At 43.1% G+C, this 12,065-nt stretch overlaps 1 protein-coding gene across 2 annotated transcripts in view; it reads left to right on the top strand.

The window, feature by feature from the left end:
• Msh4 (mutS homolog 4) overlaps positions 1-12,065 on the top strand; it is a 46,971-nt gene that overhangs the window by 7,548 nt on the left and 27,358 nt on the right. For both annotated transcript variants that reach the window (XM_021158083.2, XM_029475387.1), the window contains exons 3-7: positions 773-930; positions 1,285-1,395; positions 7,806-7,921; positions 8,967-9,140; positions 10,817-10,989. In XM_021158083.2, coding sequence (XP_021013742.2) covers positions 773-930; positions 1,285-1,395; positions 7,806-7,921; positions 8,967-9,140; positions 10,817-10,989 — 732 coding nt within the window. The remainder of the gene's footprint in view (positions 1-772; positions 931-1,284; positions 1,396-7,805; positions 7,922-8,966; positions 9,141-10,816; positions 10,990-12,065) is intronic.

Genomic DNA, 12,065 nt, shown 5'->3' with positions numbered 1-12,065 from the left:
AAAAAAAAAAAAACCACCACCACTAACAAAAACCAATCAACCAAATTTCAAAATAAAACACTATAAATTTATCATCTATGTATAAAATTAAGGCTTGGCATGGGACCTCAGCCCAGGAATTAGAAACCTGTAGTCAGATGTATGGACAGCTACCTCTGAGTTTGCTAAGGCCTCATCACTGGCATACAGCATCTGGTAGTGTATGCCTGTAATCTTAGAACTTCTTCAGAGGGAGAGTCAGGAAGATTGCCACAAGTCGGAGGCCAGTCTGATCTTCTCAGCAAGTTCTGGGTAGCCAGGGATACACATCCTATCTCAAACGTAAGGCAAGCAAAAGATCCTCAATGTGAAGTTAAGTTTTGACCCAGCACTGAGCTTTAATCATCCTATTTGTTTTGGAAAATGAAGTTTTTATTTTTTAAAATAAAGATTCCCTTCGGATGTTATTAACTAGACAAGGCACCTACCTTATAAGAGCTGCAGAAGGTCAAGGCAGCGAGATGAGTCACCACCACTCCTGAAGGCAGCACTAATGGGGCTCAGGAAACAAAGGAGAGGATGTGATTGTGGAAGGAAACACGGCACGGGAGTGAGGGACACGGCGGGGCACGTGCGTGTGAGCCAGATACATTGTGTGCATGTATGGATGACATTATTAAAGAATAAACAGAAGAGATAAAAACCACTAGACTTAGCACTTTGAGGCCTTCCATGAAGGAGCTATACGCAACCATTAACATTCATATGCGTTTTTCATGCCAACTGTCTCCAGCCACATCCTCTGCGGTGTCTGCACATGCCCCGTCAGTCATTGTAGCAGTGGTGGAAGGAAGAGGGCTGGCCAGAGGCGAGATAGGAATGGCAAGCATTGATTTAAAAAGCCCACAGATTATGTTGTCACAGTTTGCAGACAATACAACATATGCAAAGGTAAGCTGTTTTTGCAACTTGTAAATTTGAAGTAATTCTAAATCCACACAAAGACAAAAACAAAAACAAAAAAAAATCATTAATCCTTATTGGGAATAGATATTTGAAAAACTGAGATTTATTTTGAGTTTAAACTTCTAGAAACAAATGAGTAAAACATGACCTATCTTTCTGGTATTTTAAATTTGTACCTAGGTATAGATGCTTAATATATCATTTAAAATGTATTTTGACTGAAACGTTAGATTCAGACTGTTGAGTTTTATCTGTGCACTTCAACAGTTTACTTTTTAGAATATAAAACTACTTTGGAAACGGCTTACATTTAGAAAATGGTCATTTTAACCATTTCAGGCGATCACTAAACTCCACGCTCTGTCACCTTTGGAAATAATAATGTCAAACACTGCTTGTGTTATGGGAAATTCAACCAAGTTATTTACTCTGATCACAGAAAATTTTAAGGTAAGATATTTTCACTCTGGTAACATTAAAATGTAATTACTTATTTAGAATATATGTCATAATAATTTAAAGTCCTAAGGTAGTCAATTAATGCAAATTGTAATCTAAAATGTTATTAAAAGATGATAAGCCGGGCAGTGGTGGCGCACGCCTTTAGTCCCAGCACTCGGGAGGCAGAGGCAGGCGGATTTCTGAGTTCGAGGCCAGCCTGGTCTACAGAGCGAGTTCCAGGACAGCCAGGGGAACACAGAGAAACCCTGTCTCGAAAACCCAAAAACACAAAAACCAAAACAAAAAACCAACCAACCAAACAAAAAAGGATAAAAATGAGGCAGGGTACTCTTGGTCTGGCACCAGTGTTTTACTTTCAAGCACAAAAGAAAACTGTATTGGGTAGCTAAGAGGGGTTCTAGTTTTATTTCTTCTGCTGTGATATAACACTCTGACCAAAAAGCAACTTAGGAGAAAAAAGGGCTTATTTAACAATTGCAAGGCATCAGGCCACCCTGGCCTACAGAGTGAGTTCTGTGACAGCGAGGGCTATGTGGCTATGGTCCATCATTGCAGGGATGCAAAGGCAGGCGTTTAAGCAGCTTGTCACATCTCATTGACAGGTAAGCGCAGAGTACGGGTGGACTCAGGCTGCCTGCTTGTTTTCCTTTGGCTTTCTCCTGCCTTATGTAGTTCAGGCTCCCTGCCTAGGCAATGGTGTCACTCATAATAGATTTGGATTTCTCATTAATTAGCAATCAGGACAGTTTCCCTGGAGACATGTCCACAGACCAACCTAATAAAGTCAGTTCTTCAATTGAGCTCTCTTCCCAGATGATTCTAAGTTGTGGCAAGCATCACAGGTTTTCAGAATACACAAGGGTCAGGGCCGGATCCTTAGAGAGTCCTGTTTCTTTGGAAGTGACAGTGCTATCAGGCTGGCCAAAACTGAAGCTCTCAGCAAGTGCTTTTTCCTCTACATAATTTCATCTATGTGGGGGAATTATTTTAGCTTACTCTAGTTTACACTCCTCCTCAGCTTGCCACTGTAGCCTCCCTCTTTGGTACTGTGACAGGAAACCACTGAGGACAGCTCCGTCTGAGCCTTTAAGGTGTGGTTTGCGGCTTCCCTTGGCTCATCTGTCTTGTCAATTGTGGTTGTGCTTCCAAACAGCTGGCAGCATTGCAGGTGGAGTAACCCTAAAGGGGCAGGTCACTGCCCACATGCACATTATTCTGTTGCAGATACAGACTTCCCACACTGAGGCTCCGGGCTGCTGGGCTCTCTTGTTCTTTGTACACTGAGCACCTGCAGTCACACAAGCCTCTTAAAGCTCCCACATGGCTCAGCTGCTGTTGAATGTTGTTGTTTGTTGTTGTTTTTGTTGTTGCTGCTGCTGCTGCTGCTGCTGTTGTTGTTGTTCTGAGACAGAATCTCACTATGTAACCTGGCTGGCCTGGACCTTGCTTTGTGTTCCATGTTTGCCTCAAATTTAGACATCTGCCAGGCTCTGCCTGTGCTGGGATTAAAGGCACATGTAGTCATGCCCAACATGCTGTTTTGATTAGGCCTTGTAGGCCTTGGCATAAATCGCAGAAATCCACCTTAAACTAGTTTAATCAAGAATAAGCATTATTAGGCTTCATATCACCTGTTGCCAAAAACAAGGCAGACTCTCAGTCACTAATAGACTGTTAGTGTTAAGGCCCAGGTAAAGATATTAAGGCCTAGATGGACTGTTAAGGCCTAGGTAAAATGTTAAGGCCTAGGTAAGTTACTTGGATAGCCTGCCATTATAAGGAAACTTTTTCATATGTTTCTATTGTTACTAGGAATTTTGGGACGGGGGTGGGGGGGAAGGGTCGAGACAGGGTTTCTCTGTGTAGCCCTGGCTGTCCTGGAACTCACTCTGTAGACCAGGCTGGCCTTGAACTCAGAAATCCACCTGTCTCTGCCTCCCAAGTGCTGGGATTAAAGGCGTGCACCACCGCTACCCGACTAGGAAATTTTCTAATGCCAAGATTATTTACATATTTTGTTATGCTTTGTGCCCTTGAACACCAATTACAATAACAGTCAATAGAACTGTTTTGTATAGTGTGTCATAGTTAGGGTGTTACTGCTGTGAACAGACACTGTGACCAAGGCAACTCTTATAAGGCCAAAATTTAATTGGGGCTAGATTACAGGTTCAGACGTTCAAGCAATTATTATCCAGGCCAGAACATGGCAGCCCCCAGGCAGGCATGGTACAGGAGGAGCTTAGAGTTCTTTATCTTTATCTGACAGCTGCTAGCAGAATACTGGCTTCCAAGATGCTAGGATGAGAGTTTGCTTGCTTGCTTGCTTGTTTGTTTGTTTGTTTGTGACAGGGTTTCTCTGTATAGTCCTGGCTGTCTGGAACTCACTTTGTACACCAGGCTGGCCTTGAACTCAGAAATCTGCCTCTGCCCCTGTCTCCCAAGTGCTGGGATTAAAGATGTGCACCACCACTGCCCAGCTAGGATGAGAATCTTAAAGCCCACACCCACAGTGACACACCTACTCCAACAAGACCACACCTACTCCAAAAGGGCCACACCTTCTAATAGTGCCACTCCCTGGGCCAAGCATATATAAACCACCATATTCCACTTCCTGGCCCCCATAGGCTTGTTCAAACATATGAGTCTATGGGGGCCATACCTAAACATAGCATAATGCAAAATACATTTAGTCCAACTTCCAAAGATCCCATAATCTATGCAGTCTCAACAATGTTAAAAGTCCAAACTTCAAAGTCTCTTCTGACATTCATCCAATCATTTAACTGTAACTCCCAAAGCAAGACAGGAAACCAGCTGGGAAAACTCCAAACTCTGCATCTCCATGTCTGATATCAAAGTGGTCTTCAGATCTTCAACTCCTTTTTCATCTTTGTTGACTTCAACAAACTTCTTTCTCCTGGGCTGTTTTCACTCCCGGTTAACAGATTTCCTCAACAGATAGATCACGGCTCTGGCATCTTGAACTTTAGTGTTATAGCTTTTTGTTTCAATGTCTAGATCCATCCATGATCTTCTGGGCTCCTCCAAAGGGCTGGCGACACTTCTCTAGCTCTGTCCTCTGTAGCACTCTAAGCTCAGATTGATCCACTCCACTGCCACTGCTGTTCTTGGTGATCATTTCTTTGTAATGGTATCTTCAACATGCTGGGGTCTTCCGCTACAACCAGGCTTCACCAATGTGCTTCCTTCATGGTGCCAAGCCTCAAATCCTTTGCATGGCCTCTTCAGTCCTGGGCTGTCAACTGCAACTGAGGCTGCACCTTCACCAATGGCCTTCCAATGGCTGGCCTTCCATGGCCTCTCACAGTGCCAAGCCTCAGCTGCTCTTTATGACCCTTTCATGCCTTCAAAACCAGTACCGCCTGGGTGACTTTTACACAGTACCAAGTGCAGCTGCAAATCGAGGTACAACCTTGGCTATCTCTGGAACACAGCTTCTTTGCTCACTTCCCAGAAGATTTCACTTCAGTGATGCTGGTCTCTTCTTAGTCACCACTAATTTCTTAGTACCAGCTAACCAGCATCAATTGTCCCAGAAGTCCCTTCTATTCTGGACTCTAAAGCTTTGGCCATGTGGCCAAAGCTGCCAAGTACTGCTGCTTGCTAGGGCTGGAACATGCCCCCCTTTTCTATTACAATGTCACCAGCTCTTTGTTTTCCAGCTTCTTCACTGCCTAAGTTTGTCCTGGAACTTGCTTTATAGACTGACTTTGAACTCAGAGATCTGCATGCCTGTCTCCTAAGCACTGGGATTAAAGTTGTGGCCCACCAAGACTGGACATCAGCTTTACTTCACCCGGAACTCGCTGTGTTCTAGACTGGCCTTGAACTCAGAGATCTGCTTGTCTTTGCCTCCTGTGATTAAAACCTTGTATGACCATGCCTGTGCCTGAACTTAGTTGGATGGGACCTGGCCCCAAGGTCACTACTCCCTTAATTCAATTTAATATCCTTGAACATAGGATTCAGCTCCATTTCACTTCCTGGTACCCCTTTAATACCATATAGTTTATATTTTTCCTTTCTCAGCTCGCTATGCTTGTTCAAAACATTCTTCATGAGACTTAACCAGAGAACAAGGTCTGCTGGGCTTTTTTGAGAATCCCTTTGTCAATGTAATTAATATAAATCTCTTTACCTTAGCGTCAGGTAGACTCTTCAAACAAGGGCAAAAAGCTGCCACACTCTTCACCAAAATACCACAAAACAGTCTCTAGGCCACATATTGAAATTCTCCACTGAAACCTCTTGGGCCAGGTCCGTACAGTTCAAACCACTCTCAGTAACAATGTCTTCCATAGTCCTACCAGGATGGACCATTAATCCCCATTTAAAGCATTCCACTGCTTTCCAAATCCAAAGTCCCAAAATCCACTCTTCCAAACAAAAGCAGGGTCAGGCCTATAACAACAATACCCCGTCCCTTGTACCAACTTATGTCTTAGGGTTTTACTGCTATGAACAGACACCACAAACAAGGCAACCAATTGGCAAGGAGTGAATGTAGAAAAAAAAACATAGTGAGAGGAAGTCAGGAGGATGGACAGAGAGACACTGGAAGTAGAAAGGACATTCAGTTTGAAAGGGTTTGTAAGACAGTGTGGAGAAGGAGAACTGGTTGTTATTTCCTTTCCTGACATCAGTTGATGAGAAAGGTCAGCTGGGTGCTTTCTCTGCCTCTCTGAGATAACAAGCTTTCACCACAGTGTCTGGCTCCTGAGTCTTCATTTGGTAAAATCAAATGTTTTGAGAGTTTGTTTTAAGAATAACAGGTATTTCATATAAAGTGATTGGAGATAGCATCAGGGATGGTGTTATGTATTAACAAAAATCCTTCATGGAGTCAAGGAGCAGAGCACAAAAATATTTCAGCCAAAAGTATTACAAGAGAGAAAAATGGATGTGCTGTTATTGTTTCTGTATTACTCACTCACCAGAGGCCTCCTAAGTCAGAAGCAGTGTGACCTGGAAGAGGCATGAACTCAGAATTAAAGAAGTCCAACTCTATTTTACCTTTTGTTTTGTTTTGTTTTGTTTTGTTTTCGAGACAGGGTTTCTCTGTGCAGCCCTGGCTGTCCTGGAAGTCACTTTGTAGACCAGGCTGGCCTCAAACTCAGAAATCCACCTGCCTCTGCCTCCCAAATGTTGGGATTGAAGGCGTGCGCCACCACCGCCTGGCAGAAGTCTAACTCTAAAGAGGATGATATGTGAACAGTTGCTTGACTTTTCAGAATTTTAGTTACAGAACATTGGAACAAAAAGACTCATGTGAAGTTAAATGAGACACTTAACCAAGTCTTGGCATATGTGTTCATTCCTGCTAATGTCTCCTTTAGTCGTAGCAAACACACTCCACAGTCCACTTTTCCATCATCTTTCCTGTCATTACTTTGTGGGATGAGGGGGAGGTCTCATGTAACGCAGGCTGGCCTTGAACTCTCAGTCTTTTTCCCTTAGCCTCACTGTTGGGATCACCTGCCTTTATCTACCCTTTTATACTCTTTTCCCATCATTTCATTGAATAAAGAGTGCCACTATCATTGGTCATGGCGCCCAGGCCACCCTTCACAAAACAGTGACATCTAGTCTAAAATAAAATAAGCAAAGAATGAAATACCCAGGGGCCACTGTATCACTGTATCTGAATAACTTGCCATGTGGAAGCTCAGCTCCTGGATTTGACAGTGGGGTTGATGTATTTCTACCATTGCACCGCCTAGTTCTAAATGTGTACCTCTTCTCAGTTACTTTCACTTACCTGAAAACCTGTGTGTGTGGTGTCCATGCAATACACTTCCTACATGTCAGAGACTCTCATGCTTATCATTTTATTATTGTCCTTAATATACTCAGTTAAGTTCATGAAAATAATGTCTAGCTGAGAACCATAGAGTGTACTGTTATTCATATAGAAAGATGGATAGCCAATTTCTTTATTTTCTCTAAGAGTGTCTCACTACGTATAAATCACAATTTATACCAGCCTGGCCTCGAACTCACAGAGATCCACTTGCTACTGCCTCTGAGGTGGTGGGATTAAAGATATATGCCACTATTTTCAGTTTCCATTTTCATTTTATAAATGAAAAACCTTTATTTAAATATTGGAAACAATAAAAACAACTTTCTACAATATTTAAGATACCCACTCATATACTGTGAAGTGTTTAAGAAATCAGAGTTATTTTTGTGCAGGTTGTTTTGTTTTTAGGACAAACTGTTATCCTACTTTGAACTCATGAAAATCCTCCTGCCCCAGCTTTTCTAGTGTTGGGATTGTAGGTATGGTCCACTAGGCTTAGACAAGAGATCGGTATTGAACGACAACTTGCCATTTAATGATTTATTTTAAAATTTAAATCTCTTTTCAGAACGTTAATTTCACTACAGTCCAAAGGAAATACTTCAACGAAACAAAGGGCTTAGAGTACATTGAGCAGTTGTGCATAGCTGAGTTCAATTCTGTGCTAATGGAGGTGCAGTCCAGGTGAGTACAGCTGTTCCAGTGCCATTCCCCATGGACAGCAGCTTCTCTGTGTTCTTTGTATTACTACCTCTAGGACAGTACCTGGCTCAAAACGCACATCCAGTTATTAGTGACATACAAGGGTTACTGAAACTATGGACAAGGTGTACATTTCTGGTGGAAGTTAGATTTTTTCCAAATGAATTCTAATTTATTGCTATGGTAGTTGCTGCCCATTTACTTCATAGTGAAAAGTCTTGATTGGCTACAGGATGCTAGAAATGTGAATCCCAGAAGAGAGACATAGTTGGCCAGGACAGGAATAGAGCCCATAGTTGTAATCTTAGCACTATAGGGATTGAGGCAGGAGGATTCCTTCAAGTTTGAGGTCAGTTAGAGCTATGTACTAAGTTCCTAGCTAGTCAGGCCTATAGAGTGATAATCTCTTAAGGAAGAAACTGCTACTCTTCCTCCTCCTCTTCCTCCCGCTTACTCCTCCTTCTCTTCCTCCTCCCCCTTCTTCTTCCCTCTTCTTTCTCTTCCTCCTCTTCTTCCTGTTCCCTTTCCCTTTCTCCTCTCCCTCCTTCTTCCCTTTTCTCCTTTGTCCTCCTCACCCCTCCCTTCTGCCTCCTTCCACCTCGCTATGTACCCTGGCTGGCCTAGATCTTGCTGTGTAGACTAGATTGGCCCTTGTCTCCCACATGCTGGGGTTAAAGGCATGTACTACTCCCCTTGCTGAATGTTGTCTTCTAATAAACAGTGTGATAAAGTATACTGTCCTGAAAGTGACAGACTTACAAGGCTGCCTTTTCTAGCAGAGCATACTGGCTCTCATCTGTAATCTCAGCACTTGGAAGGATGATGCTCAAGGTTTGGTGGATTCCAGGCAGCTCTAGACTAGACTGATTTAAAACAAATGAAAATTTATCCATTGTTAAAGCAATCTAATATTATTTACTTAGTTTCCAAAGTTTTCATTCTCAATGTCTCTTTTTCCCTTGGATTTAAGAGCGACTCTCTGTTTGTTTACCCTAAGTTGACACTGCTGTACTGCGGTCACTTACAGGTATTACTGCCTTGCAGCGGCCGCAGCTTTATTAAAGTATGTGGAATTCATTCAGAATTCAGTGTATGCACCCAAATCGCTAAAGATTTATTTCCAAGGTAGTGAGCAGACAGCCATGATAGATTCCTCATCGGCCCAAACCCTGGAGTTGTTAGTTAACAACCAGGACTACAGGTAAGGCGACCTGACGCTTTCTTCTGACTTACTAAACATCATGTCAATTTCTGGGGTTAGTTGCGTGAAAGCTCTTTAAGTCATAGGTGGAGAAACAGGAAATAAACATTTCAATCATCACCGTGTTGTTGCTGAAGTCCGATTTTTCACAAAACCAGGTTTTCAAAAGAACAAACCAACAAAAAGCAAAACTTCAGTTTCCAAGATTAGGTGAAGGGCCATAAGCAAAAGAGGTAACAGATTCCCTGTGTGAGCCTGAGTTCCTAGGAAGACACTGTCCCTTCTGCAAGGCTGATGAGCTGGCTAGGCTGCAGTGAGGGGGAGAGGCTGAACGGGGAGAGGCAGGTGCAGGGGCCGAGCCTGACAATACCAGTGCTACCTTGGGCTATCCTTAGCCTGTAAGAGCCTATCCACGCCCACCTCTGACAAACAGATAAAAACATTTTGCCATGAATTAACAAAACTGTATTTTTCTACCAACCAAAGGCCCAGAGTTATGAAGCAGCACCTGAGGCTGCAGATGAAATTTCTCTGCTTTCTTGTCATCCCTACGTAACGGTCCACCAGCGCATTACAGAGCCCCAATTTAGGACCTTCTTGTTTCACATGGGTAACCTAAATCTGCATTCCTGGGCCATTGTTGCTTATATTTGGCTTTAGAGTAAACGGCGTCTTATCCACTCTGAGCTCAGAGTTGTCTCTTTGTGGGGACACCAGTGAGTTCATAGATGGATGCTCATTGTCACTAGTCAGGAGGAATGCAGATACACTTAGCTGCCACTGACACCACTAGCACATCCATTGACATTGCTCTGCAGTTGATTTTGTGGTACCCTCCTTGTGTTATAAGAATATAGAAAGCCAATGACCAACTCTGGTAATTATTTAAAATCACTTGTTTTATAGTGATTTAATTGTGTGTGAGTGTATGCATGCTCATACAAATTCCATGACATGTATGTGGAAGTCAGAGGACAATTTACAAGAGTTGGTTTTCTCCTTTTTCCATGTGGGTTGCAGAGATCAAGCTCAGGTCACCAGTCTTGGTGGCAGGCACCATCTCTCACTGAGGCATCACATCAGACCAAGACCATTTTTCATGTGATGAACGTGATTGTCTATCTATCCCTACACTTAGTTTCATCCTTAGTCAGTAGATTGATAAAGATTGAGCAGTAGATTGATAAAGATTATTGGCCGTCACTCACTGACCTGTAAAGCCCATGGATGCAGGAACCATGTCTGCCTCGTGTGCTCAGGCTTAGTGTAGGAGATGCCGTTGATCCTTGTTAACCACATGTGGTTCAGTGATGGCATACTTGGGATCTAGCAAGAAGTCTCTCAAACCAGATGTGGTCACACACCACGCCTCTAATATCAGCACTTAGGGCTGTAGTTGGGAGGACCTTGAGTTCAAGGTCAGGCTGAGGTATGAAAATTCAAGGATAGCCTGTGCTACAGGAGACCCCGTCTAAAATAATCAACCAAACATAAACATAAAGAAAATGTATCTTTTAGGCCTTAACTCAGACTTACTGAACTAGGATCCCCATGTAATTTGCCTATATAATAAAGTTTATGCATCATTGATATAGATTATAGAATTATTTCAGAGTTAAAAGGAAAAGGATTTTTCTTTTTCTCCTTAATAAGATTCCCACCTTGTCTTTTGGAAGGAGTAATCACACTCTCTTCGGTGTTTTAAATTACACTAAAACTGCTGGAGGGAGCCGAAGGCTGCGCTCCAACATCCTGGAGCCTCTGGTTGATGTGGAGACGATCAGCATGCGGCTGGACTGTGTCCAGGAGCTGCTGCAGGACGAGGAGCTCTTCTTTGGGCTCCAGTCAGGTGAGCAGATTTGATTATTTACTTAGAGGCTCAGTGTAGCCCAGGTTGGTCTTGAAACTCGGACCTTCCTGCCTGCGTCTCCCACTGCTAGGATTATAGGACATGCCACTATGCCTACATTAACTAATTTTACATTAAAATGCACTTAGTTTATTTGAGTTTTTTACGTTTCTGAAAGCTAGGTCACTGAAGGTGCAAATGCTTGAAAGGTTTTTTTTTTTTTAATTTTTAAAATGTGTATGAGTGTTTTGCCTATGTGTATGTCAGTGCACTGTGTGTCTGGTGCCTGCCAAGGCCAGAAGAGGGTGCTGGGATTACAGGCAGTCATGAGCTGCTGTGTGGGTGCTCAGGTCTTCTGGAAGAACACCACTAGGCATTGTCTGCAGCCCTCAGAGGAGGGTACTTTTAACCTTTAGCTTTTTCTTTATTGTTCACAGCAATATCCTGTTAGCTGCCTATCTAGTATTAGTGTAAACCCCAGTGCCAAAATTTGAAGTTGTTTCACTGTGAAATAAGCTCCAGCTTTTAAATGTTGTAAGCTTCCTGCACTAGATGCAGTGTGCACACCACTTTTTCTGTCTGTCCTTCTGTTTACCTAGAAGCAGTGCTCTGTGCCTGTCTGCTGCTAGTTCCTTCATCTGGCTGCATCTTGTCCAACTGGCTTATCTCCTGAGTTGGTCTTTGTGTGTTTGGAGGCTTTTTCCATGGGGACTTGAATTCTCCTTGGACTTCTCCTTCTCTGGCTCTCTCCATAGTTTTCCTTCTACTTTAACTGTGGAAGGTCCTTTCTCCAGCACATCCCAGTCTGCTGCCACTTTGTTTCTGGTCTCACAACTGCACTGAGATGCTTGTGTCAGAGGCACCGTTTCAGCTGTGCTTAGCTCTCTGAGCCTCTGGGATCCCTCTTACATTGCCCTCTGCTTTTGCTTTTGATGTCATACCAAGGCTATCCTAAGAGGCTGCCTTTAGGTAAGTAGAGTCCTTTAATGGTGTGTGAAAGCTCAGTGGGTAAGAGCACCTGACTGCTCTTCCGAAGGTCCAGAGTTCAAATCCCAGCAACCACATGGTGGCTCACA

The sequence above is a fragment of the Mus caroli genome, chromosome 3 (genome assembly GCF_900094665.2).
Source record: "Mus caroli chromosome 3, CAROLI_EIJ_v1.1, whole genome shotgun sequence".
Taxonomy (NCBI): Eukaryota; Metazoa; Chordata; class Mammalia; order Rodentia; family Muridae; genus Mus; species Mus caroli.
The sequence above is the reverse complement of the archived record's forward strand: the minus strand, read 5'-3'. Positions and strand labels throughout refer to the sequence as shown.